This window comes from Rousettus aegyptiacus, unplaced genomic scaffold (assembly GCF_014176215.1).
Source record: "Rousettus aegyptiacus isolate mRouAeg1 unplaced genomic scaffold, mRouAeg1.p scaffold_m13_p_19, whole genome shotgun sequence".
Lineage (NCBI taxonomy): Eukaryota > Metazoa > Chordata > Mammalia > Chiroptera > Pteropodidae > Rousettus > Rousettus aegyptiacus.
Window position 1 is genome coordinate 2,986,699 of NW_023416294.1, and position 27,737 is coordinate 3,014,435.

The following is a 27,737-nucleotide window of genomic DNA, read 5'->3' on the forward strand; positions in this document are numbered from 1 at the left end:
CAGACGACGGCTGGACATCACTTCCCCGGCTTTTCAAAGCCGAGACGCGATTCCGCGTGCGGCGAACGCACAGGCCGTAACCGCACGGCTCCGCGCTCCTCCCCGGTGCGCACCTGTGCCGACACCGTCAGGCTCCGGGGCGGCACACTCCTTCACCTGGACGGGCTCCCCCTGCACGGACGGCTCCAAACGTCACGGCCGTGGCCACGTCCATCACCACGCGTGAGTTTAGACTGATGTTAAATTCCGTGCAAACGTCTCAAACCCCGGTGCCAACTCACATTCCCACACGCGCACACACGCATGCCTGCGGTGACGGCCACCTGGGTTTGTACGGACGCCTCCAACGTGAACAGCCCATGGCCGGGCGGGTCCTTCTGGGCCCACGTGAGGCGGTCCCCAAGCCTCGCGGGACACCTGTCACCTCCCGGTTACATCACGGTTCAAGCCCGCTATCCCCGCAGGGCGAGGCAATAGCTAACCCACGGTCCCGGGAGATGCGGCTGTGTCCCTGGGGCCCCTGTTCACAGCCCCGACACTCTGCCTTCCGCGTCCGGCTCCGCACATGGGACGCACTGTCCCTCTGGCCGTCCCCCTGCCCCCAAACCGGGCCGTTCCATACTCGTCACACGACGAGACGGGTTTTGCCCCAGTCTGGCTTCTATGCCGAGTCCTGTGACGGTTCGAGTGACTTAAAAAGTGTGTGTGTGTGTGTGTGTGTGTGTATTTTTTTAAAGTTCCGTCCCTGTGCCGTAAAGCTCTACGGGTTTTGTCAACTGAGTCGTGCCCCGTGTGCACCATTCACAGTTTTGTCACAGTGCAAGGTTCCTGTGCTTCACGGAGGCGATCAGCCCCGCCCCCCCCCGGACCCCCGTCCCCAGCCCCGGGGAGCACGGACAGTCACCCTCTCCGCAGAGGCGCGTTTCCCAGAATGCTGAAAATCCGGTAGCCCGTGGAGCCCGCGTGACTTCTGCGATCCGAAAAGATAACGCGGTTGAGCGGAAGACAGTTTCGATCCTTCTCCTAACGCGCAAACGAAGCGCGCACTCAAAACGCAGTCTCCTCGTGCTACTGAGATTTAGTCCTGCGTTTCCCTGGCCCGCCCGCCCCCCTCGAACGTGTGGACACGTTTACTGTCTAAAATGAGACTTTCCTCCAACGTCACTCTCACGGCGCGCGCGAGGGGCGGGCGTCACTCGCCATAGGAACAAGGGAGACCGGAGGCTTCGTGAATGGGGGGCAGACTCGGAACATCCTCTCCTCTCGGGGGAGGGGAAAGACGGACCACAGCAGCCCAGGCGCACCGGGGAGGCCGCGGAGGCAGGAAGGGCGGCCGGCGGGGGACGAGACCACGATGGGAGCGGTAGCTGTGCTGCATTTCCACAGCAACCGGGTCCGCCGGAAACCGCAGTTCCAAAAGTTACAGTTGCGCCTACAGGACCTCGGGAAAGTTCCGCGGTGGTGGCTACGTTGTAAACGGAGCCCGACGAACCGGCCTGGCTTCAAAGGGACAAACGTGTTCGAAGTCCTGGACAGAGGCACACATTCATCGCTACAAAGGAGCCATTTAGGGGGGAAATGTTGCTTTTCGTCTCGCTGCCTGTTCAGTTGAACGGGCAAAAGGCACGCTCCTGCTCACGTGCCAGCGCACCGGGACTCGCAGGCTCCGTTTGTGCACGTTCTGGCAGACGGCACCTTCCCACGGAAGGCTGCTTCCAGGGGGAGCCCCGTGGCACAGCCGGGCGATTTCCGCAGGTGGCGGGCGCCCAGGGCGCTTCTGCACCTGTCTGCTCCCGGGGAAGCGCTCTCCCACGTGCTGCCCCGAGCTAAGAAACTACACGAAATGGAGCATCCATTTCGACGGGCTGTGTTCTCTCAGATTCATAAAGCGGAAGGAAAAAGATATAGGTCGGCTGAATTTTTTTTCAATGCTTACATTTGACGTGCGGATTGATTCTATGCAGGGCTGAGGTTGCCAAACCGACACGTTTTTTGGGTCAAGAAGCAGGTTTCTCTTCCCCTCGCTTGTCCACACACTGTCACAGACGTCAGCATCAGCCAGTGTGACCCCTGGTCTGGAAATATGTGTCCCCACTGCACGGAAACAGGCTCCTCTCTTACACACAAGGTACAAGGTCCCACGAACCCATCGCGGCCCCACGAGGCACCCTGAGCGCCCAGAGACAGACTCACCACGGCCGCCCGGAAGCCTCGCGCCCGGAATGCATACGCACATTTCCTAGACCGCTCATCCCAACCCGAAAACTCTCCTTCATCTTACGTGTCTCCAAAGTTCCATTTTTCCTTGCGATGTGAGGACTGCAACTTCTGGATAACATAAGACGTGTTTTTAAGGCTGGTGGAACAAAAACATGTTTTGGGATTAACTGAGAGGTCTGACTGTCTTTGAAATATGTTTGGCTCAGCCAGCTCCGATGCACCGTGCCGGAGTCTAAATTCCTTTTCCTTTAAACTCCAGAGAATTTTCAGGAAATTCGAAGCGTATGGCTATTGTTCACTCCTCCGCTCAGCTCAGAAACTCTTCTTTTATAAGCTTCTTAATGTCCCCAAATTGCTCACATGTGATGTCTTACAGACAGAAGGCCCCGTCTGCCAGGAACACATCAAACCGGGAGGCAGAATTTTGGGTTTGCTGTTTTCCGCCTGCGTGGAAATTTGACGTGGGCGCTAGCTATGGTACTTCTTCATTAATTTTGCATCTCTTCAAAAAACCCCTTCTAGACATCTAGATGTCTCTTCTTGTTACCTTCCACTTCGATGGAACACACGAGGAAAATAAAATCGCAAGCGGAAGAGCCAGACGAATCCAGAAACATAAATTCCTGTAAAAGTGAAATGTGAGGAGCAAAAAAGCAAAACAGATTCAGCATCGTCGAGACCCACGCCGAGGGCTCTCTGCCGACGCTAATCTCCTTGTCTAAGGAATGAAATAAACGCTGGACGATATTTCCATGATGTATTTGCTTGTACATAATGCAGGATTTTTCCTGAAAGCAGGCAATGATTGTGCTGTGGGAGCTCTTTCAGACCGGGACAGCTCCTAACCGCCGTCAAGGTATGTGTGTGCTTCGTGCCCTGACTCTGACGAGCGAGGTACGCCGCCGAGGCCCCGTGGTCTGCAGATAATGAGGGCAGATCAAGAAGCAAGCTCCACCAGCAAAGGTCCTTAGGAGCCCGGAGCGAGACCTGCATCTAAACCTCGAATCTGCTGTCACCTGCTGAGGTGACGCGGTCCGGCCACGTCGCCTCCTTTAAATCCACGACGGATGTGGTTGAGGACTGAAACGGGTAAGAGAGTCAAGGTGGATAAGTGGGCATTTTCGTCCTTCCTTAAAAGTTAAGCAGCCGAGTGCGAATGTGTCGATGTAACCTTGTCCACAGCTGCACCTGCTCTTCCGGTTAAAGATCGTCGCGTAGACTGGAAGTCCAAATGCAGAAGAGAGAGGCTTCCATCCTGTTACTTTAGATGATGCCAAATCATCTAAAGGAATCAAAATTCCAAAGCAAAGACAGACACGAGTCTTTCAATGAAGGAAAATCTGAGATTAGACAGGTCAATGCATTTCAAAAGGTGAGTGAAAACAGTCTCTGCCCTTCGCCCCGTAAACAGCCAAAGGGAACGTTCCAGAGTCCAAATTCCCTTCCTATCAGGCGTCTTCTCTGCCATAGTAAACAGAAACTAAATATGTAATTTGTACCTAACGAAACTGGCCGAGGCACACTTGGAGGCCGGCACACGGGCGCTCGAGCGGCAAGACTGCGTGTGGTAGTGCAGGCTGGGGCGAGCAGATGGCGGGTGGCCAGAGGTCAGAATCAGGAGATCCCTTGGGACCGGAATGCCTGGGGGGTCCCGGCGTGGCCCCCGAAGTTAGCCGTCCCCAGAGGACAGGAGCATGAAACGGCGTGAAGGCAGCCGGAGCCGTTCCAGGTCCTGGGACCCTCGCTAAGGGGACTCGTGAGGTCTCAGCGTGTGCAAAGCACTCCCGTCTCTGCGTGGTCAGCAGGGCAGAAGCCGGGTCCCTGAGGCCCGAGGCGAACCCCCGTCACCGCCCCCTGAAGCTCCGTCTCCCCTCGTCCCCATGCTCCACCTCCGAGCCAGCACCGCCGGCCAGGAAAGACGTGCGTTCAGGAAAATGCTCTGCCCCGGTCACGGCTCTGCCCCCTCTGCCTGGTGCGTTATGGGTGACACAAATCCCCGATGATAAGAAACGGGCCCTTCGGGGAGCCCCTGACACCAAGTGCAGCCTGGAGTTCTCGATCACACGCCGTCTTTAGAGCTGAGTGATTAGCCCCTCGGACCCACCTGCTTGATCCCAGACCAGAGGACGAGCGGCCAGGAGCCTGAGCAGAGGGGCACGGGGGGCTCGGTCAGCCTTCCTGCTGGGGCGAGGCTGGGTTTGCAGCCGACTGTGATCTCCTCCTTTGCTTCTCTGCTCCGTTCACCCCACAGGCTGCTTGAAAGCTGCCCCCCACTCTTTAAACTTTAAATACTACGTCCATCTCAGGGCTGGTCATTAAGGAGAATTAACCCACGTGCATTAAGTTCTCGCCGCGTGCCAAGAGCCGCCGTGAGCGCTGACGAGAGCTTTGCACCCTCCTCACGTAGGCGCTCATCTTTCTGACCACGAGAGTTCCCCGCATCCTTCCATGTCGTGGCCAGAGAAAGGCAGGTTGAGCCGCCTGACCCGGAATGAAGGTACGCGCCGGCGTGGACCTGGGGCCTGGCGACACCCCGAGAGCCAGAACTCCGAGGCTAAGCCGTCCTCCTCCGAGGAATTCGAACTCGCTCCCCCTTGCGTCCGTGGAGACGATGCCCTCGCCGCGTCTGAGACCGCGGCTTCCCCTGCGGCTCAGGGCGCCACCCCACGAGCTGGCCCTGGGACTCGCTCGCCTTCCCCGCGGCCTCGACCGCGCCCCGCCTCTGCCTCCTCTCCGTGAGCATCCTCACATTAAGCCTTTTCCATTAAAAAAAGAGAGAGAGAGACAGCGGCCCCCGACCCCGCCTTCCCTTAGCCCCCCCACCGCGTCTCTGCCCTCCAGGGTCACACGCTCGTCTCCGCACCTGGCCGCAGGCGCCCGCGAGCCGCAGCCCGATGTCACGCGGCCACGCCCCCCCCCCCCCCCCCCGGCGAGGACCGCCCCCCCCGGCGCCCACTGCGCGACCCCCCCCCCCCCCGCGAGGGCCCCGCCCCCCGGCCGACTCGCGACGCGCCCCCCCCCTCCCCCAGCCGTGGGGCGGGCAGCCCTGGCCGCTCGGGGCGGTAAGCAGGATCGGCGGCCCCCGCCCGCTAGACGCGGGCCGCACCCCTTCCTCTGCCGGCGACACCCCTCCACGCGTCCCGCGGGGGCCCCCGGGGGGTCGTCACCCCATTTCGTGGCGTCGCCGTGCCCGTAACTAGCACCTACGTCACGACCCACGACCGGTTTCCGCTGTCGGCACCCATCCGTCCCAAGCTCCGGTGCCACTGTGGCTCCGCGTGGACACCCCACGGCGGACGGCCGTCAGCTCACCGTGCCACGCCTCCTCCCCCCAACCCGGGTGTCGGCGCTGCCCGGGGACGCCCCCCTCGGCACGGGGCGCCAGCAGCCTCCGGAGCCCGCGTCCAGCCCCGCCCGGGCCCCCCGACGCCCCTCCTCCTTCCGACGCTGCCTGCCTGCCGTCCGGCCCCCGCCGGCTGCCCTCCACGCCGCTGCTCATGGCCCTGAGGTACCCCCCGGATCACGTCAGCGTTTCCAGTTCATTCGTCTACACACGGCCGGAGCGGACGTGCCGAAGTCCAAGGCTGCCCACGCCTCGCACATACCTCCACACCGCAACGCAGGATCAAATGCAAACTCCAGAGTTACAGCACAGGGCCCCGCAGGGGTCTGGTCCCTGCAGCTTTACGTGAGGGCCACACTGGTCCTCACGTCTCGTCATCTGGCCGACGACCTGCTCACGGGTGAGAGAGCTGGGATCCCCGGTCTGCTCCGAGGCTCTGCCCTGGGGGTTCCTCCTGCCTCAGCCCCCGCCCCCACCACCTCCTTCCTGTTCCCCAGCTCTCTCCCTCAAAGCTCAGCTTATCTCGGGAACTCTCCCGACCCACCTGAGCAGGGCAAGGCTTCTCCTGCTACCCCGGCTGTCGGATGCCCATCACAGTCACCCCATGCTCCACCGCCTGGTACTCAGCGAGCTCACTGCCCGGGTTTCGGGGTCACGCCAGCCCGCCAGCCAGGTTGCTTTCTAGGCCCCCGTTACACGTTATCTTATTAATTACATGGTTACCAAATGTATCGATTACTTCTGGGCAACAATGTGTCTCAGCATCCAGGAAGAGATTTATTACACTGTAATCTGTGATGTTGCGATTTAAAATGATGGAACGCGGTTTTGTGGCTAGATTGTTACCAGCCCCTACTGAGCAGCGAGTCTGGGCCAAGGTCCCCAGGTGCCGTCTCGGTCAACGCCCCGAGCAAGCCCTGGACGCAGGCATCGTCTTAGAGACGGGCAGCCGTGGCTCACGGACGACGCTCACCGCTCACTGGCTGATAGGGACATAAGTTCAGCAGCTCGGTTTCCGCGGGTCAGGAGCCGAGGCTTAGGATGTGTCATCGCGTGATGGTCACAGGTTCAGCTCCACCTCGGGATTTCACAGGGCGCGTGGGGCGACGGGGAATGAAGGAGTTCTGCCTCCCGCGTCGAGGATCTGGAACGACACAGCGCTTCCTGTCACGAGAGCAAGGCTCCAACCCCAAACCCTCGGGTCGCCTGCGAGTCTCAGTGCCTTGTGGGCGTTTGCGGTAATTTCGTCCCCAGCGCTAACAAAGCGAGCTGCGAGCTTGCGCCAAAGCACACAGCGCGCCTGCAGGAGGCAGCGCGAAACCCCCTTTTTTGCGACTCCCGTGGCACTGCGGGAGGAGCTGTGAACCATCCCATTTTTTTTTTAAATCCTCCAATCTGGCCTTGCGATAAACCGCATTCGGGCAGCGACACCTGTCACCGTAAACGCGACGTAGAGACACAGAGCCGATGGCACTTGTGTCCAGCTACGTAGCTGCCGTCCTTTTAAAAGCACGTCGCCCACGGTGGGAGTCAGAAACCGAGACCCCCGAGGAGAACGCGGCTGCACAGCGCGTGGGCCGGCGGCACGGACCCGCGGGGCCACGTCGGCGCGGCATCGCACGCGGGTCGCCGAGAAGCGTGCCGGCGAGGGCCGCTGCATGGTCACGCTGAGCGGCGGGCCGGGGAGCGCCCACGCAGGGGTCTTCCAGGCCCGGCCCGAGGGGTCTCGTGCCCACAAAGACGACAGCTTCAGCAGGCGAGACACCCGCCGCCTCCGGCCGAGGCGTCCCCGAGTGTGCACGGCGGGCGTTTGCGGCCCGAGGGACAGTCTTCGTCGTGGGGCTGCCTGTGCACCGGGGGATGCTCGGCAGCACCTGAGGCCTGCACCCACTGAGACGCCAGCCGCTGACCCGGGAGGGGTGCATGATCACCCCGTCGTGAACTCCGCCTGCCGAGCACAGAGCCACTCCGTCCTCAGAGGCCAGAGCCGGTGCGCGCGAGGCCGCGATCCCACAAGACGCGTTTGCGACGCGCTCCGCACTGCGAGGGGACGTCTAAGCGCTGTCCGGGGTGTGGGGAGAGCGGGCCAGGGAACGAGCAGGCCGATCGCGGGTCCAGGGAACGAGCAGGCTGCGGGAGGGTGGACAGACGGACAGGGTGGAGAGAGAACCCAGCCGTTGCGTCTCCTGCCCAGCCAGGAGGAGGCCGTGAGCACACGGCCCCAGCCCCTGCGGGACCCGTCCTCTGTCCTTCGCAGACGCAGGGCTGTTTCACAGGGGCCTGCTACGCTTCCCACTCCTCGACCCGGGTGCGAGACGCAGGCTCGGAACGTCACGCCCCGGCCGTGCCGAAGCCGCTGCGAAGCAGATGGACCTCGTACAACGGACGGACTGTCAAGAGAATCAGAAAAAAGGCACACAGCTCCTGTCCTCGGAGCACAGGCCCAGCGTCGGAGTTGACATTCTCAGTCCTGGCCATCTGGGCTTCATTTTCGTCTTCGGAAGTTCCGTGGGAGCTATTTTGGTGCTGTTTGGGAACGTTTGGGTTGAGTTATAAGCAGGATGACAATCTAGTTGGGTCACCGAAATAGAAAGCCGTCTCTCTCTCTCTCTCTCTCTCTCTCTCTCTCTCTCTCTTTTCTCCCCCTCACTCTTAGTCTGGGAAAAGTTGCTTTGCGAAGGAGAAGTTGGGACCTTAGGATAGACTTGGGGGAGGGAGAGAGTTCCCACGCGAGCGGCGTTCAGCCGGGAGGTCACGTGACAATCGTTTCTGTGTGGGTAAGACGGGCTTCTCCTTCCACAGCTGAGCACTCCTGCGTGGCGGGCATTTCCGCGCTCTTCCTGCACGCATCTCGGGATGAGCTCGCTGCGACTCCAGCCACGCTCCGGAAGCAGACACACGTTGCCAGGTGACGGACTCGGAGCCAAGGGGAGCAGCCTCCCCCGCCCCCTGCCCCGTCCCTGCCTCTGTCACAGCCTCCCTCCTCGTCCCAAACTCGGTGCAGGCGCCTAGAATAGCTCGTGAGTCACCGACTTCAGAAACAAGTCTTCTTTTCAAAACTGCCACAGATGCCCCCATAATGTCAACATAAGGCTTCTGAAGGGGAAAATCCCACCCAAACACATCTGTCCTTTAAATAAAATAATAATTAAAAAAAATTTCCGTCTTGTGTTTGTCCATATGGGTACGTAATTACAAAAGAAAATAGTTTGGTTATAGTATAAACTGTAGTGCGCCCTGATCCATTTTTAGTTTACTTTTGTTTTAAGGAATTGTTTTCACTTGATTTGGTCTCTTGCCAAACTGGAGTTTTTATTCAAATAATTTTATAAGATCCACCCAGTCCAGCAATATTCATGTAACACTCCCTAGACAGATGCATTAACTCCAACATCGGCAAAGAACAGTGTTGAACTCTGTCTTATAAAGAAGCAGTTTCAAGGTGAGCATTACTACATTAATTCAAAAATCCAAATAACGCTTTAGCGATGACACATGTATTCCGTTTGAAATTATTTCCTCGTTACGCGGGAGTGTGCATATTTCAACTCCATTTTTCTATCATTCTGCAAATGCGGGGGGCTACTTCTGTCTCTGGGAGTTCAAGGTCGTCATTGGCACAGCTCTAGCGGGTCGTGCGCGGCTCACAGACCTCCCGAGCCACAGACAATAGGGCCGAGCCAGGCATGAGCCACGTGGGGCGTCGTAGCGGCCGAGTCACAGCTGTGGTGGCCTCCAGTGCGCCTCTCCTTTCACGCTTAAGAACAGGGAGCGGGAATTCAAGACGTCGGAGGAGACACGGCTCCGCCCGCACCCGTGGGCGGTGGACGCGGCTCCCTGTTGCCCGGCGCCCACCAGCGCTCCCATCTGACCACAAGCGCCCGCTCGGGTGTTCGCTCGGCCAGCGGACTCCTTTCGTACTCTTCACCGTGTGGTTTGCGAGGCCGAAGGCCGCTCCTGAATCCAGAAGGCGACCTTAGGTGCCTTACGCGATGCACAGTTCTCACGAGGCCGGTCACGAAGGCCAGCCCTGGGACGGTGACTTTACCCAACTCAGGAGATGGAGAGAAAGTGAAGGCCAGCACGCACCCTGCACCCAGGAGGTACCAGGGATGCTCTTTGTGCCCACGGCTTGAACTGACGTGTGCCTGTTCAGCTACCACGAGGAGAGACTCGTCTACTGAGCACCCGACGCTGGGAAGAACGCATCGTTTGGGAAGTGCTGAGTTTGAGGGGCCTTGCCATCTGCACGTGGATGTGTGGCCGTGGAGTGGAGGGAGAGTCCAGACTAGACGCGTTTCTTTGGGACTGAAAGGTGTCTGGCTGTTGATTCATGCCAGGGCTGAAGGGGGCCATGAGTACTCCTGGACGGGCCGATACCGTAAGGTCAGAAGAAGCCCAAAGATACGGAGAACCAGCCGGTGCTTGGCCAAGGGCACGGGGCTGGGGGTGGGGGGTGGGGGGCAGGACGTAAAAAAAGAACACGAACAAAAATAAACTCTAAAAAAAACACAAAGGTCATAACGTTCTCAGTAAATCTTTGTTGAATGCTTGGCTGGCTTTCCCAGAGGAGAAGATATATTCTTGGTAAACTTAACATAGATGATTTTCTCACACAGGCTGAGGGTGAGAACTATATCCCCAAAGACATCTTGGTTCAGTAGTTGGCACAGGTGGGCCCTCCCTCCCGCAGCCATGGCTTCCCGGTCGCAGGTGCGCACGCAGGAGGCAGGTTCTTCTGCACACAGGTTAGGAGAAAGGCAGCCTCGGGCAGTGCAGTCAGGGGGCTGAGGTGCTAGCGAGCACGAAGGCCTGGAGAGGTCCCCAGCCTGCCCTTCCTCCCACCCCATATTTGCCACCCCCGCCCCTTCCCGAGGATAGTTCTCTGTGGGCGTCCACGGCCGGCGCCTCAGCAAAGGGCAAGGCCCCCTTGCGCGCTTCCGGGCCCGCAGCTGAGCGCGTGCCCGTCCCCCAACCCCCCCCCCCCAACAGATTTCGTTTGTCCTCGTAGCAAAACTGCGGGGCGCGCTGGACTGCGGTGTTCGTGGAAATGGATCCTGAAGGAGTTCAAAGCCCTGAAATTGGTTGCAGGCTTGGGGGGCGGAGGGTGGACCATCCGTGCTCGCAGGAAGGTGGACGCTGCGGGTCTGGGGGCACCGTGAGTGGCGAGGCCCTGATGGGGGGGGCACCGCGGTAGCCGGCCTGTGACCTAGGGGTGTCGCCCGGCGGTGCCCGCACTGCGCTCGCGCGCCAGGAAGACGCGTCCATGCGGAGAGCGGGCGCAGAGCGGAGGGGGCGCTCCCGAGACGCAGCGCGAGGCCCGTGGGAAGACGCGGGGTGCTGGGGGGCCGGCGACGCGGCCGAGGCCAGGACGCGGGGTGCTGGGGGGTTGGGGACGCGGCCGAGGCCAGGACGCGGGGTGCTGGGAGGCCGGCGACGCGGCCCCGCGAGGACGCAGCTCCGGGCGGTTAGCTCCGCGCAGGGCGACTGCGCACCTGGCGTCGCGCCTGAGCCCCAGGGCGGCGGCCTCGCGCGGGCCGGTGCCGCTCGCTTTCGCCAGCGCTGTGTCCCTGGCCGGCCCCGGGGACCGCGCTCCGGCGCGCGCCGCTGTCCGCGTCCCCGGCGCACAGACCCACATCCCGCACCCCGTGCCCCGCGCCCCGTGCCCCACGTCCTGCGCCCCACGTCCCGCGCCCCACGCCCCACTGCCAGGGCCACCCCAGCCCGCGGCTCCCGTGCCTGCAGCTCGCCAGCGGCGCTCCTGTCCCCCCACGTCGAGGGGGCGAATCAAGGGGCTGCAGCCCGGGTCGCCCAGCGCCGGGTTCTGGGTCATAGGCACGTGCGCCGGGTCCGGTCTGAGCGGCGGGCGCGCGGCGGGGGCAGCTGTGCCCCGCGGGGCGTGCGAACCTGACCCTGGCCGCACGTGGCCGCGCAGTGCACGCAGCGCGGGCGTCGCCTTGGCGGGGGGGAGGGGGGGGGCGACTCCCCTTCCCGGGGTCCCGGCCCAGCAGCACCAGGGCACCCGCCCGCAGGAACGGAGCAGGCCTTGCGCGCGCGCGCGCGGTACGGGGCTCCTCCCCGGACGCCCCGGTCTCTCTGGCCAACGTGGCACCGCACGAGCAGAGGCCGCTTAAAACGCAGTTAGCTGCTCACAATTTTTAGCTGATCGAACGCCAAAGATAGTTTGGAAAACAACTTTTAAATATATCTGTGTCATTTCGCGCTTAAACAAGAGGATGCCATAAAATGGATCCATACGTCCAACCCTGAAGTCTCCTGCAGGATGGGTGGATGGGTGGTCTTAAGAAACTGAAGCCTGATCCGATCCCACGGGTGGCCGTTCCCTGGGTGGGGACCTTAATCTGTGCTGGGTTTAAACATGAGACCATGAGACGATTTCCCTGTTGCACTGGACCAGAGCATGTCGAGTCAGAGAGCCTAAGTCACGCAGGAGAAATGGCAGAGATTTAGCAAAGAGAAAAGGCTGAACTCACTGCCTCCCCAGTTCTTTGCAGGCCTCACTTTTACGTAGAATCCCGTTTACATACATCTTTTGTATACATACACACACATTTAAACGTCTTTGAAGAGAAACTACCTCTGTGATGAACGAACTGAGCTTGTCTGGATTTTCGCAAGCTTGATTTCGATTTCTGGAACTAATCTGAGAGACACATATACCTCACTAATTTGAGTGTCTGGCGTAGAGACAGAAGGCCTGCAGAAAGACTAGCTCTGTCCTCTTTTCTTAGACTACACTGGGGCAGGAATCTGGTGTACCGTTTTGTGGATGGAAAGAAATTTTAAAATTAGCTGTTCGAGTGTGTCATAAAAAAATAAAGGCACAAAAGAAAAAAAGGCTTTTTGAGCAGATGTGTTTGTTTTGATCAGATACTTCTAAGGGTATGTCAATAAAGATGCAAAAGCAGAATGACGGGAGAATGAATGATTCTGAGCAAACAGGTAATGTACCGGTCTCAGGCGGGTCCCCTTCCCTGCCCGCCCTCTGTCAACCCAACAAGCAGTCTTTCCTCTGCCTGAAATAAAACGTGAAAAACGCGTCTTGGCACAGGGCCTGCGCACGTGCCCAAACACGGGCTGTGGGGCTCTGCCCGGGGTGCCCCCCCCCCAACTCTGAGCGCGCCTCCCTCCTTCCCGCCCTGCAACTACCGGCGTATCCTCTTTTGTCCTTACGCATTTCTTTAAATATTTTTGAGTCCAGCAAGGAGCAAGCTGGAGGACAGGAGACGGCAGACCCGGGTCACCGTGCTGTGGCCGGCCTGGCAGGTTGCCCCGGGGCCCCCGGCTCCGTGAGACGGGTGGCTGCAGATCGTGACGACCTCGTAGCTTCCGCTGGGCGGACGCCACGTGCCTACCCGGTCGGGGGCCGGGACGAGCCGGGGCACGCCAGCCCCCGCGCTCTGTGGTCACGGCCTGAGCCCCGTGCTGGCGGCAGCCAGACAGGCCCCGGCTCGGACCAGCTGTCGCCGCGGTACAGCTGGAGGCAGCTCGGGGGCAGTGCCTTCCGGGCCCCCGGACACGTTCCAAGGTCAAGGGCGGAGCGTGCCCCGGCCGAAGTCCCAGATGTGCCGCCTGGCCACGCACAGTCACCCAGCGCAGCGCCCCGAGGCGCACTGAGCCTGTCGCGGGCGGCGTGGACGGGCGAACATGCACGTGACCTCCGCGCAGAGCGTCCTCTGCGGTGCGGCCCTCCCCGCAGAGGGGGCCCCCCCGGCACAGAGCGCCCCCCCCCCCCCGCGCCCCTCAGTCTCCACAGGTGTCCTCCAAGGTGACGCAAGCCAAACCCGTCCCCCGGCGCAGGCTGGGAGAGCTAAGAGGAGGGGGGGAGACTTACGGAGACGAAGGCCGTTCGCTTTCCCTTGTGAGTGACCGACGAGAACAACGTGATCGGATCATGATGCAGAGAACATGTCACCGTCTCCCGCATCCACCAAAAATACCCCACCCTGCCCAGACCCCAATAACAAGAGACGGAACTAAACGCCGTCATCCTTTATCCTTTTAAAAGTAACCCTTGTTGTGGACGAAGGGATTTAGACCATCTCTACAAAAACACTCTGCTTGACGTCCAGGGAGAATACCGTGAAAGATGCTTTAATCCAATGACTTTGCTGCAAACGCACGAAATGTTTCGAAAGCACTTTAAGTGAACAACCCCAAACTTTATAGGCAGGAGCAGAGGTACAACCAGCGGGAACGAGAGCACGGGAGGGTGACGATTACTCACGCGCTGACCAAACCCCGTCACCTGCCTCGCCGAGGGCATCGCGTCCAGAAGACCCAGGCGCACTGAGCGCGGCCTCGGGCCTTCGGAGCCCAGCACGGGGACATTTCCCGGTTTCCAACTCCAGCTCCGTCTTGGCTGGGGAATCGGAAGTAAATTAGTTAAGATCACGTCAACCTCAGTTTCCTTATCTGTACGACTGGGGAAATAAAAACTGATCATCCCCGGGAGCGCCGTTTGGATTAGATGCAGTCGCTCATGCAAACGGCCCCGTCTGGAACGTAATGAATGCGCGATGAATAATGGATCCTGCTGGTTTGCAATGCTTCCAAAATGCTAATAAGTAAGCCTGGCTCTTATTTAAATACGAAACAGATTTGCATGTGTGTCTTGCTATGTGAATGACACGATTTCAATAAAAGATTTTCAGAAGAAAATACGCATGCACATTTACGTAAACATTCCCGTCATAAATAATAATTTTCCTGATCTCGGAGAACGGGTTTAAATCTCAGGGACTGAGTGAAAACAAAATTCATTCGATGGTCAGTTTGCCACACCGGGTTCCCGCCTCCGCCCACCCCAAGCCGATTCTCGATACGCACGGAAGTCACAGCGAGAATGAGACTCATCTGCGGATCGTACGCCTCGCTGGGAAAGCTGCAGAGTGTGAGCGACGATCTCGAGGTGAACTCCAGCCCCACGATGGGCACCAGCAGCAGCAGGGTCTTTATCCGCCCCCTCCGGTAACAGTCTGTCTGAGTTCAGTGTGTCCTCTGTAATGTCTCTTATTGTTACTTTTCTTATTGTTACTTAATGCCTGTTGTTATTTCGTGTCTCTTTGGTCACTACGTGCAACGCTGGCCCCTAAGCCGCGAGGCTGGATTCGAAGGAGTCCGTCGGTCGTCCGGGACGGAGGCCGTGCCCTTCGCCCTCTGCCGACGTGGCGGGGACGGTGGCCCCCACGCCGCGCTGTCACCAGCAATCCTGGTGCCACAACATTTTCCTAAACCGGGCCCCACAGCGCTCAGGAGTCTTACGCCCCACCGCGTCCTCCCAGGCTGAGGAGCCTCCGGCCCGGTGCGCGAGTCTCGGGGCCCTGGCCTCCGCAGACCCCCTCCCAGCCTGGGTCGCCTCCCGTCCTCCCAGCCCCACGCGCTTCCTCGGGCTGTGCCCTGCTTGAGAAAGAATCTTCCAGATGCTGCGGCACTCATCCAAATCCTGCCTCCTTCTCTCTTCAATGGCCAGCTTAGTCTGGGAGAAGCTTCCTTGACCACGCGGGCTCAGAATGCCCTGCTCCCTGATCTCCAGGAGGTTCATCCCGTGCCCCAACACGCGCACCTGGTCAGGTGTGGCTGAGACATGACGGCCCTCTCTCTGCAACGCGCACACACCGAGCGGGCGGGTGTCGGGCTCCCTCGTCTGCGAAATCCTCGCAGTGTGTCTGGTGCCCTTTCCGGAGCCCTGACGTCACGCGAGTCTTGTTTAAGCCGAGCTGACGTCTACCTGTTGGAACGTCGAACGTCCGTCAACCCGGTTAATGACGTCCGTTAAGACCTGTAATTTTCAGGATCGATTAGCACTGTGGCACCTACGTTCCTGACGCCTCGCGCGGACCTCCCGCCGCAGAATGACCCCATCTCACGGCAGAGGAACCCAGGATGTCCGCGCTTTAGGTCTGCACCAGAAATCCTAAATTTGCGTAGCTCCTAAAACAGCTGCAGTTGACGGGAACCTTCTCATGGAAGTCAAACGTGATACAGAAAATCGCGAACGTGGATTTCACGATGAGTTTAGCAACGCGGATTCACAGAGGAACGTCACTAAAGTAGACAGACGGAGATTGAGAAGTGGGAAGTGACCAGCATCCCTAAGACAGCTCACACACCTTTTCCTATTCCTGCCTCTAAAACATGTGCCATGAGGCCCCGGACCCCACTGTATCTCAGGGACGTGGGGGTGCCGCCTGCCCAGTACTGCAGAGGACTCAACCTTCACTCCCGCAACAGGGTGGGCGCCTGACTCTACCAGATGGGTTCCCTGTCTCCCAGTTTCAGAAAAGTCTCTGCGAAGCGACCTCCTCGGTGTGTTTTGACTTCTAGCGAGATCTGTCTTTGTTCGGGTTCCCCTGGATGGAGACCCGAATCCGGGACTTGAACGGGATCCTAGGAAGGGAGAAGGTTCCAGAGAGGAAAGGCTCTTCCCGCGGGAGGGGCAGCTACTCCGCTGCGGACGCGGGGAGCTGAGCGGGTCCCGGCCGTGCTGTTTAATGCCTCACGGTCGTTCCCGAGGACGCCACGCCGCGGGCATTTCCTCGTCGTGACGGCTGGGGCTGGATCCAGGGAGAAGTCCTCCCTCCCGGGCGGGGGACAGGTGACCCAGCCTCGGCAAGGACCGCGATTCAGAACCCGCGCCGTGGGGCCTCACACGGCGTGCGAGCGTCTGTCCTCCGGGCCGATGGGAGTCAACGCTATCCTGCGTTTTTTGAGAAATTACCATCAACGAAATTGTCTTTGCATAGACTAAACTACTGTTTATGCAGAAATAGGTTCTACAGACACCACTCGGAGCCGGGCAAACATCGGCCTGCCGCGAGGTGTGGGCAAGGTGTCTCCCTGAGAACGAGCCCCTCCGACCACGGCCCTCTCCGTCCTCCCCCGCCCCCGGGAATGCGAAGGCCACCTTGCCGTGCCCTGGGTGGGTCACCGTCCCTGTAGGCTTCCTCTGCGACGGCCTCTGGATGGTCTCCGCCCCCATGTGGACGTCCGACCCTGCGTTCTGGGGATTTTGCATCCCGGTGTGCGTCATAGTGATGACCTGCATTAGAAAGAAGAGGTCACGTCTGAACCGCATCTAAAATGATATCGCACGTCGACTCTCATTGAAAAATAAAAAGTAAAAAAACAAAAAAAGAGAATAAATCAAAGGGCAACATGAAAATATAACGATTGCATGTGTTACGGTAGGCAGAAGAGGGGACTCCGACGGCCGTGTCTGCGTTCACCATGCACGCTGTTCGAGGCACGGGCGCGACGTGTCCCTCGGAGCCCGCACGTCCTCGCTGCTGGCCGGGAGGGCGGAGACCCCGCCGCGGGCCTGGCTGGCTGTGCCCCGTTCGCGCCATCACCAGAAAACACAGAAGGCACCAGCCGGCCCGACGTAGCTTCCAAGCACGGAGAGATGCCTCACGCGCGTGCGGCCACACTGCACAGGCTGCCATTTCTGCCCTCCGTGAACTCTGGAACTTTCCCTCAACTCACAGACACAGCGGAGGGTGAAGGAGTCAGTCCGGGCTCAGCATGGCACCTGCGCGTGGAACGACCCTGCGGGCCGTCCGTCCCCGGGCGACCGCGACCGCCCGCTCCGTCGCATTGTTAGCAGCTTCCGAGTGGGTTCAGGATCCGTACGTGGTCGATGTAGACAAGTAGAAGGAATTACAAAAGAAGGAGACATCAGTCTTTTTAATGTGATAGTATTTATTCTGGCGGGCTGCGCCTGCCTTTCAGCTGGAGTTCGCTCGTGTGCAGGGGCACGGGCCTCTCGCCCAGGGCTGCCACGGGGAGGAAAAATCATTTTTCCTCAGCGAGCCACACCATTTCCTTTGCAGAAACACATGCCGGGGTGCCCTCTCCCTCAAAAATGTATGTCCTTCCATGCAACACAGTCACAGCATGGACTCGACGCAGTCTGGCATGACTAGACTTACATCTTAAACGTCAAGTGTGTGGACCCACCGAATCACGAGTGTTAGACAATTGGGTGGACATGGACGGCACTGTGTAAAGAGCTGCCCTCTCCGGCAAGACAGTCGGTTCCCAGAGAATTTTCTGTCTCGGCTCCTCGGGGGCCTCCTGCTGCCCGACCTTCATGTGTTCTGTTCTCAGAGGACACACCCCCAGCCTGGTTCAGACAGTCGGGGAACACGGCGTGGAACGGGCACTAACTGTCAGAAGGGGTTTCAAATACTGAGCGACCAGCAGGTCGGGGACCGTGATGGCGCCGAGTGCAGAGGAATGAGATCCGCCACAGACGACAGGTGCGCATCCCCGGGCGACCGCGTGTGTGTGGGGGGGTGGGAGGGGGACAGGACCCTGGGGTCAAACAGCCCCCGTGATCCCTCACCTCAACCCGGAACTTACAAAATCCAGGGAGACAGCCGAGTTCGAACTGAGAACTCCAGACATCACTAGACGGGGAGGCGCATCCACGTTTCCTGTTCCGGACTGGATTAGGATGGGCGTGAGTGTAAGTTAATGTGCAACGGTCTGTGCGCATCTGGAAACGCCAGCAGGAACGATGTACGCGGCCTCCGTAGAGCTCGGTGTGCATGGGAGCCGAGGCGGCCTCACGGGCCTCCGGTCCCCAGTCGTTCCTAAACAGCCGGGGGAGGATCTGAAAATGGCCAAGGCTTTTACTGACAACAAACTCGGGGGGTCGGACTTGCAGGATCAGCACAGCTCTCCTTTATGACCATGTCTGTGGTTTGGGGAGAATCGATACATGCTCAAAACCTGCAGTGAGTTCAGCAGTGACCTTCCTGAGTCGGAGGACAAGAATTCGCATGCAAATTCGACAGGTAAAGTTAGTGACAGGCAGATAGCATCTCCCTCACGTTTAACTTAGAGCCGCGGGAGAACAGATCGCTTCGCTTTACCCAGCACTCACCGTCCACGTCTGGTTTGTCCTGCGCAACTGCCCAGCTAGCTCTGGGCAATATTTGGAATTTGCGAATGATTGATAGCAAGCCCCCATCAACAGGAAGTGCTACGGAGACCATGACAAGTACACAATGAAATACTATGCACCTGTGAAAAAAAAAAGCTGTAAGATCTTAGTATATTGATCTGGATCGGGAGTAGTGCTAAATTGTTTCTCTTTGCACAATGAAACTAAGAAACTAAGAAAGTAGCTATCTAGAATCGGTGGGGTTGGGCTGGGCGAAGTAGAGAGGAAATGCTTCATAAACCTCCATAAACCTTTTCGTTCTTCAATAAATTCGTTCTCTTTCCTGTCAAGGACTTTGCAGTCAAGTTGTTCCCAGCATCTAGGTGTGGCTTCAGGGCTCTTGCCTCAGGAGAACCTTCTGGAACGTTCTGGTTCCATCCACTTTCCCCATTGCAGTACACACTGTTCTTAGCACTCTGTACCTTTCCTCCTTGCCCTTGCGATCAGTGAAATCGTGTGTGTGTGTGTGTGTGCTTAAGTGTGAGAATATTCTGTTATAAACAAGTGGATAAATTTACCTCATTTACATTTATTGCTGTGATAGACATATTTGCTATTTTTTCTATACTTTCTGTTATCTTTTAGTTTTTATTTTTTAAAAATAATTTCACTACATTTTTTTTGATAGAGTTTTGATAGTGGGAATAAAAAGGAAGTTCTGATAGTATTTTCCATAGAAAAAGGTGATATCTTTTTCTTAATCAAAAGGAGCCAGAAACCATTATTCTAAAGGATTGTAGGAAAACTTTACAAACTATTTGAAAAGGAGGCTAATTTGCATTTACCTTTTGTTCTTGATACTCTGTTTTAAATGCAGATTTCAACAATGGTGAACCTTTTCTGTATAGAAAAGTAACCGTTTCGCTTTTGTATTTGGTAATTACAGAGATTTCAGGAAGAAATCATTTTAAGAAATATTTATGAGTTCTTAAGAAAATCCATGTTTAAGAGGGAAAAAAATTTCTCTAGTATTTTTCATGTTGCTTATCACTAGGCCAAGCTGGGCATAACTGACTTTTCAAGCGGAGAGTCTGACTTTCTGCCCTGAGACCTGATTGAAGTGTGACATGTCAGAAATCCTGACAAAAATGCATTGTCTGGGGCAGAACTTCAAATTGTTCCCTTCTGATGGCTCAAGAATTGCTTTTGCTTTAGCAGACCTGAATTGCTCGACTCTCTCCTAGTTCTGCTTATAATCTTCTTTTAGACTAAAATATCCTAAACGTAAAATTCACTTAGCATAACGTTATGCTTTGCTGAATCCGTTTTATTTCATTTTTATTTTTTTGCTAGAAAAGAAATGAACCTTAAGGATTATACTTTTTAAAAAGAGACTCACACTTAAATGCTCACGTAGTTTTAGTGAATTTCATCTTAATTGCTAAAGGAAAATTTAAATTTCGGATACTCTTCTGATTTATTGACTGAAATCCATCCATTCACCCACTGACGGATTCTCCGCTGCATTCAAATGTTGGCAATTATGAGCGAAGCTGCCATGAGCATCCACGTACAGGTTTTAGTCTGGATGAAAGGCAGACCCATGAATCATGACATCGAGGGGTGTTAATATTTGGTTGTTTTTGAAGTTTCGTTTCGTTTTTATTTCTCCGTTGTTTTTGACGTTTCAAGGGCACGGACTGAACTCGTCACCCCAGACCCAAACCACACGTAAGACATACACGCACACGCACACATGCACACACACAAAACAAATCAAACACGATACTCAGCTCATACTTCCGGCGGAAGGAACCCGGTTACGGCCAAGGATGTTTTTTCCTTTCTCTGGAAAATGAACGAAAGCGTATTAAATAGGAGTCCCCTTTCGCGGGTGTGTGATTGAACTGTTATCCTATTTGGAGGTAAAGGAGGTCATTATGCAAAAATCAGACTGATGACTTATTTTGAAACGCCGTGAATGTCCAGAGTAAAGGTTGACCGTGATATGCAAAAATCAGACTGATGACTTATTTTGAAACGCCGTGAATGTCCAGAGTAAAGGTTGACCGTGAACCCCGGGGAAGATTATCATGCAAATGGCCCGTAATAAAATCACAGATTCCCGTTGAAGTTAGGTTGCTTGATAATTCATAGTGCTGGAAGGTTATTTTTCAAGGTCAGAAACTATAAGGTCAATGTTACTTTCCTTCACACAGGGGATCATAAGAAACTTCTCTTTTCAGTACGATTAAAAAATTCTGTCTCTTACAAACGAAAACCAACAATAGGAGGAATCATTTCCAAGTAGGAACAAATGTTCTCATGTCTACTGATCCAAAAGTAAAATTTATCGTTGAATAGCCACGGCTTTTCTGTGACCGCCTAGAAAGAGCCGTACAACCCAATGGTTCACGTACTTTTCTCAAATGCATGTAAAACAAGGGGTTTCATATATTTGCAAGCATCTCTTATGGAATATCATTAGTAATAAAAGAAAAAAAACAGTATATTATGGTTTCTATTTAAGCCTGAAACTCTGGAATTGAGTACGTACAACTGAAAAGGGGACATAAAATCATCATGTCTCAAAAGCCGCACGAATTTAGAGTTTACTGAAGGAAACTAATGTAGAATTAGATGGACTAAATCATGCCATATGCCGCCCTTTCGAGTAAATTAAAACCTTTCCTTCTGTTACAAGTCACCATCCCAATCTCTCTGTCATTCTTCTATTTTTGGAATTATGTCGATGATCTGAATGGTATTTGCTGGTATTAAAACTCCCTCAGAAGATGACACGACTCGGAAAAATAATACGGAAGTTTTCCAGAAAAAAAATTTAGGACAAAAACGTTCTAATGCTTCCATATTCAGTTACTGCTTCTGAAACTTCGATTCGATGGCGTGAAGGCCAGGCACGGCCTTTGCCTTCCGTTGGCTTCAAGTAGATACCGCGTCTAATGCCAGGAGACCTTGGAGTCACGGACCCGTGGATTCCAGAAGGTGTTTTCCCCAACACGAACACCCGTCAAAAAAATGCAAACGTGTGCGCAACCTGATCATTTTTCAATCCAGGCCCTTGACGCTAACTGTAACAGTCATCCCTTTAAAATATTACGATGTAAAAATGATTTCTTCTGCGTTCTTTAAATAAGACTAAATATTCCTTCTGGAATCACCTAAAAGGCCTAGAAAGGGTTTCCTGATTTTATCCTGGCTCACTTTTCTGCTTTTAGTGTGTGGAATTAATGTTTAATAACATCAATTTAGTGACGCAAAACGCGACTGCCGACGTTCACGGGGCATGCATGGTCTTTTGATTATCACACGCCGGGTCTACAAGAAAGCTGTCAGTAATTCGGCATCGAGGCAGCCAGGTGAGTGAAGAAAGTGATTTTATCAGATACTAACTCTGTTAACAGAAAGGAAGTAACGGAAACATTTCCGTTTGACTTTTCGCCACAGTCAGGTCTCAGGACTTGTGTCTCCGCCTTTTGCTTCACGGGGCTCCTCAGCTGCTTTCCGATACCAATTAAAAACAGGCAAACGAGAAGTTTCGCATTGCTCGCGGCTCCTCGGAATGCTCCGCTGCTGTCAGTGCCCACGGTCAGGCCTCCGAGAGCTGTCACCGCAGGCCCACGGCAGTCCAGAGACCTCGGTACCGCCCGCCCGCTCAAGTGCTGGCTCCTCACCATCGCGCACCTGTCGGTGGCAAGGCGCCTCCAACGGGCACTTTGCCACACATTCTCTGTCCTGACTGCTCATTCCTTCTTATTACTACTGTGTCGAAAAGGGGCCACACGGCTTAGGGACGGGGCTCGGGCGATCCTGTTGGCTTTGTGGAGGAAAGCCACACTGCAGAGCACACCTGGGGGGTCCCTCAGCCTCCCTCGGAGGAGGGCGTTCGTAGCAGAAAATTGCTGGAGACGTGAGGCACTTACGGGAGCCGAGAAGCTGGACTCGACGGATGGACGGTTTCGACGTAAATGTCCCTCTCGCCTCTGCGTTTGTGAGTGACCTGCTTCGACTGCATTTATGTGTGAGACGGTTCTAGGATTTTACGTCTGTGGCGTTCTGACATTTTAATTATTTTGTAGAATAAGTTATAGACAAAGACATACCCCGGGGGTCATCTGATTATTAACACTGGACCGGAGTCCCTTCCTTAGCCTCTGTTTGTTTTACTGTTCTCGAATTATCCGGGGGACAGGCTGTTTCTCGAATCAAATTCCGTCTTATTATTTTCATCAGCATCTTTCCTTGGTGTTACCATGTTTCAGCTCAGTTTTGCTTCATCCGACATGGACGTCACCATGCCCGCTCTTCATGGGTCTGGCCTGATGACTTTTCGTCAGCTTTAGGCTGACACCTGTCTACTACTTGTTGGCACTGAGACCAGACCATCGAAGGCCTCGATTTAATTTTTCATCTTCATCGTCGTCTTGACCGAAGTAGCTCCTTTGCACTGTAGAATACATCTGAGCATCGGCCTCTCTATTTCCATAAAAAGTGTTGGAAACTTACTGGGATTGCATTGAATCTATACATCATTTGGGAGAAAAATCACATTATAACAGGTCGAGTATTTTAATATCTCTCAACTTATTTCGGTCTTCAACAATTAATCCTTAAAACGTTTTTACAGTCTTTAGTGTGGAAATCCCACCATCTTCCATTAAATCTGATCTCTCTGATACTTGAAATTTTTGATGCTGTTGGGAGTAGTAATTTTTTTTTCGAATACCGTTTTTGAACCATTTTCCACTAGCTCGCAGCTATTCTTTAGGCAAGCATTGATGTTTTATATTTTTATATTGATCTTGTATCCTGTGACCTTAATAATATTTTGGAATATGTCTGATTTTATGCACATAATATGTATGAGAGTAATACAGTTCACGGCAGTTTCTTTCTTTCATAAATTTGGCCTTGTAATTTTTTTTTTCCCGACCTTAGTCACTGGCTACTACCTTGAAAAAATGTTGGGTGAGGGCAGACACTGTTGTCTTATTTACTAAATTAAGAATAAAATACCCACTATTTCAACATTATACATAAAGGTGGCTTTTTAAAAGACCTTCTTTATCAGATTGGTAGAGTCATCTGTTGTTCCTAGTTTTCTGGGAATTTATATCAAACGGGTGTTCACGTCTTTAAATTGCCTTCTGCGCACTTAGATTTTCCTCCTTAATTTTTTAATGAGGTGAATGACATTGATTTTCAAATGCCATCCCAACCTTACGTTCCGAGGATAAGCCCAGTTTGTCACAGCATTTTCCTTTAAGTCTAATCGCTAACTTCCATTTGCTGGCATTTTGTTAGGATGTTTTTGTCTTCCTTCATGAGAGGTATTAGTCTATAATTCTTTTTCTTTTTTTCTTTTGTGAATTCCTTGTCAAGTTTTGGTATCGAGCTTTAGCGAGTCTCCTAAAGCAAGCTGGGAATGAGTCTTTTTTTCCTGAAACAATGTGTACATGACTGGTATTGTTTTTCTTAAATCGTAGTTCACTTGTGATAAAGTGAACTGCTGAACTTCTGAAGTGAAGTCTGGGCTGGGGTTTATTTTATTAAGACAAAAAAAACAATTAATTCAATTCATTTTCAGGTCGAAAAATATTCAGAGTTCCTTTTTCCCCCTTAATTTAGTAAGTTGTGTTTTTTTTTCCCCAGGATTTTGTCCATTTCCTCTAACAGATGAAAATCTTTTTAGCAGACTGTATCTTAAAAAGCAACAGTCCTTTAACACCCACAGAATCTCTAGCGATGTCGTCCACGTATTTTTGGTATCTGTTTGACGCGTGTGTGAGTGCGTGTGTATGTGTGTGCGTGTGTTTATGCGTGTGTGTTTTAATTTCCAAATGTGCGCATATTTTTGAACGTATCGTGTCACCGACTTTTGAACGCATTGCATCTGTGAAATAGGTTCCGAACAACTCAGCTTTCTCCCTTTAAATCTTATTTCTTCTCTAATTGTGTCTGTTCTTTCCTCCACTTGCATGCACGCCAGATTTCCTCCTTTCATACCCTTACGCGCTGGCTTCTCACCGTAGACACACGGCGCTGCACACGGATCTCCCGCGCGGCAGACGCCCTCCTCGCTCCCGCCCGATACTCACGCGGCCTGGGCTGTGAGCGGCCGCACTGCGGGACCAGCGGGAAGGCCGGGCACGCGCCCTCCGCCCTCCCCGGGCCCAGCTTCTGAACGCAGAGGTGGGCGGCATGGCTTCCGCCCCGACCGGCGCGTAGCTCGTGCTGGGCTTCCCTGCCCTGAGATTCCTCTGCTGTACTCTGACGACACCGATTTTCCCTAGACGGTTCTCAGTGTTTCTCTATGTCACCACTGATTGTTTCAGCACGAGGTGAAGCCAAGTGCGCCTGACTGAATCAACAACGCGTTAAAACCAATGAGAAGAGACGTAACTGCAGACGTGCACCCCCCCGCCCCCGGGGAACTGGTAAGACCTGTGAGTTCATCCTTCCCCTCCCTGCTGCTCCACCTCCGAAGTCAGGGAAAAGCGTGCGCCCCCGTGGAGCCACGGTCCGTGGTCTGCGGCCACGTCACCCTGAACAAGCCCGATGTCTGAGCTCGGAAGCTAAGCAGGGCCGGGCCTGGTTAGTCCTTGGATGGGAGGCCAGCTAGGAAGACCAGGTGCCATAGGTGTAAATAATCATAAAGAATAAAAATGTATAGACTCCTAGGATCTAGCTCAGACTCTGCATCAGCTGTTGGGTCCTGGGAACGTGCCTCTGCAGGCCGCCCACGGGCGATCCTAACACGGTGCTCGCGACATTTCCGGGCTAGCCTCTTCCGTTCCTTTGCATAATTTAAAAATCATCCATCTGGTCACGTTCAATCCTCTTTACGTTCTAACGTATGATTTGTCTTTCAACAGAGACAGGGATAATGGGACACGAAAATCCTTGGCTATTTCTTCTTTGACCACTAAAAGCCGTCTATCCATCCTAGTGTGTAGGACTAAGAAAAAACTGCTAAAGATTTTACACTTGATAGTTTTTTTTTTTCTCTTCCCAGCAGATCTGAAAAGACAGACCATTGGCAAAATAGCTACATCTGCACACACGGCCTTCAAGAAAAAATAATGCTATAAAGACTTAAACATGAACAAGTCCAATTTCCAATTTCAAGTAACAGTGACTTCATGGAAATCGTGGGCTAATTCAATATTAAATATGAACATGAATTATGCTTCTTTCATTTAAAAAAAGTGTACAAAAGTGAAGAGTTTGGTCTCATTCCAGGCTATTTGCTTGGTACTACTGGGCCAACTTGAGCTACTCAGGGAGCAATCAAGAAATAGTCTCTTAGCGACAGACTAAAAGGTGCATGCATATTTTTTACAGAGTGTCCTGCCAACAACAAAAAAATATCTGAGACTCCCCTAAAATTCTGCACGGTTTGGAGCGGGATCATTCCTGGCCGCTGTGCGAGGGTTTTGGTGTTTTTTTCTCAGGTTTCCTGGGAGTCTCCAGTGAATTGGACTGCATTTTATTTCTCTGTTCCCAGGGCTGAAGCCTAATTTGATTGACAAGTGTTTGCAAAGAGGCTGCCATGTGCCCAAGAATTTGGGATAAGGACCAAGAAATAACGGTCTCTTTGCACAAGGAGCCTCGTGGATGCATGCAACAGCTACGGCGCAGGGTGACGGGTGACGGAGGCCACCCGAGGCTGCTGCGTCCTCATTCGGTTGCGGGGTCTCAGCACGTGCACGCGATGAGGGCCGTGTGCAGAGCGGCGCCCCCGGGTGGACCCAGCTGTGGCTGAGTCGGGGGCGGGGGTGGCCCCCGAGAGGCGTGGCCTCCTGGGTCTCACCCCTTACTTTACTTTCGGATTTAAAAGAAAATGTCAGGAAAAGCAACAAAGAGGCAAAAGTAAAATAGAAAAGAGGTAAAACACTTTGAAACTAGAATAATAAAAGTCAAGCTGAGATGCATACACATAAGCCTGAACGTTGACGTAAATGCAGAAAAAGCAGAGAGTTCTGCCTCGATGTGAGAGTCTGGTGCCTTCAGATTCCTCCTGGGATTTTGAGTTTGCTACAGGTTCCTGGCAACGGTGCCGTTTCTGGCAATACACGGCAGCTGGGCATTTGGTCTCAACCTCCCCTGTGCCCCGAGCGCCTTCGGGTCCGTTTACCGCCGTCTCCCTGTGGGCCGTCCTGTTTACGTGACGCCCCTGGCCTCCCACCCGAGGTGACCGAAGACGGAGGTCCCGCCTCATGCGCCATGTCCTCTCTGCTTTGCTCCGAGCTGCTCGCTAGCCTGACGAAGATTGCAAACTCCACCCGGCCGCCCCTCCCTCCCCCCCTTCCCAGGTGGTGCTGGGAGCCTTCTCGTCCCAGCAGGCACTGAGAATGGTCACCCGAGTCGCAGGGTCGTCTCCCAGCTGACTGCGGGCTCCATACACATGGACATGTTTCTCGTACGGGACCATCTCTCCCTGGAACCCTCGAGCAGAGTCAGGGCTGCACACGAGCTGTTCAGTATGTTTTTCTAACTGAATTTTAATATTTGCAATATCAATTTAAATAAGTAAATTATTTTGGAATAAAAGTTGATAATATCAATCGAAAGTACTTTAAGCGAATTTTCGGACTTGAATTTAAATGTCCTGTAGACAAGCACAAATCAAACTGACTAATTCATATAGAATGAGACCAATAATCTTCATGGAGTATCCGCCTCGGTGGTTTTCTGACCTTACAAGGCAAGATCAGCAACCAGAAGTGAAAACATGCCTCCTCGACATGGGCGGCAGGTAAATTACCGAGAATTTCAGGAAATGCTTGCCTTAACTCATCTGAGATCACGATTAAATCCTAAAATTATACCAGACTGGCACGAGGCACCCTCAACTGCTCTATGTGACACACACACACACACACACACACACGCAATTTTAAAATAAGTTCATTGTACAGAAATAAAGATACAAAATTATATGCACCAAACTGTTTTGGCCTCTGCCTGCCGCCCATCACGGATCATCACGACACGTGTTAGCGCGTCTCGGTCTGAGCTACACATGAGAACCTGGTGAGAAACTTCCCGGGGGTGGGGGGTGGGCCCCAGACCAGTCAAAAGGGGACCCCGGGGGGACGTGACTCACGGCCTGGAGCTTGTAAAACCTCCAGGCGGGTCCGCTGTGCAGCCTGGAGGACAAGCGCGGGGCGCGGCCAGCACCCCGCAAACTGCGCTGGGCAGCGGGGGAGAAGGCTGGTCCCAGTGCCGGGCTGAGACGGT

At 54.4% G+C, this 27,737-nt stretch overlaps 1 protein-coding gene across 1 annotated transcript in view; it reads right to left on the reverse strand.

Annotated features, from left to right (window-relative positions):
• Positions 1-5,668: 5,668 nt before the first annotated feature.
• The window catches only part of LOC107503818 (keratin-associated protein 10-2-like), an 84,055-nt gene continuing 61,986 nt past the window's right edge, over positions 5,669-27,737 (reverse strand). Inside the window, exon 4 of the mRNA XM_036235703.1 lies at positions 5,669-6,707. Coding sequence (XP_036091596.1) covers positions 6,610-6,707 — 98 coding nt within the window. The 3' untranslated portion in view covers positions 5,669-6,609. The remainder of the gene's footprint in view (positions 6,708-27,737) is intronic.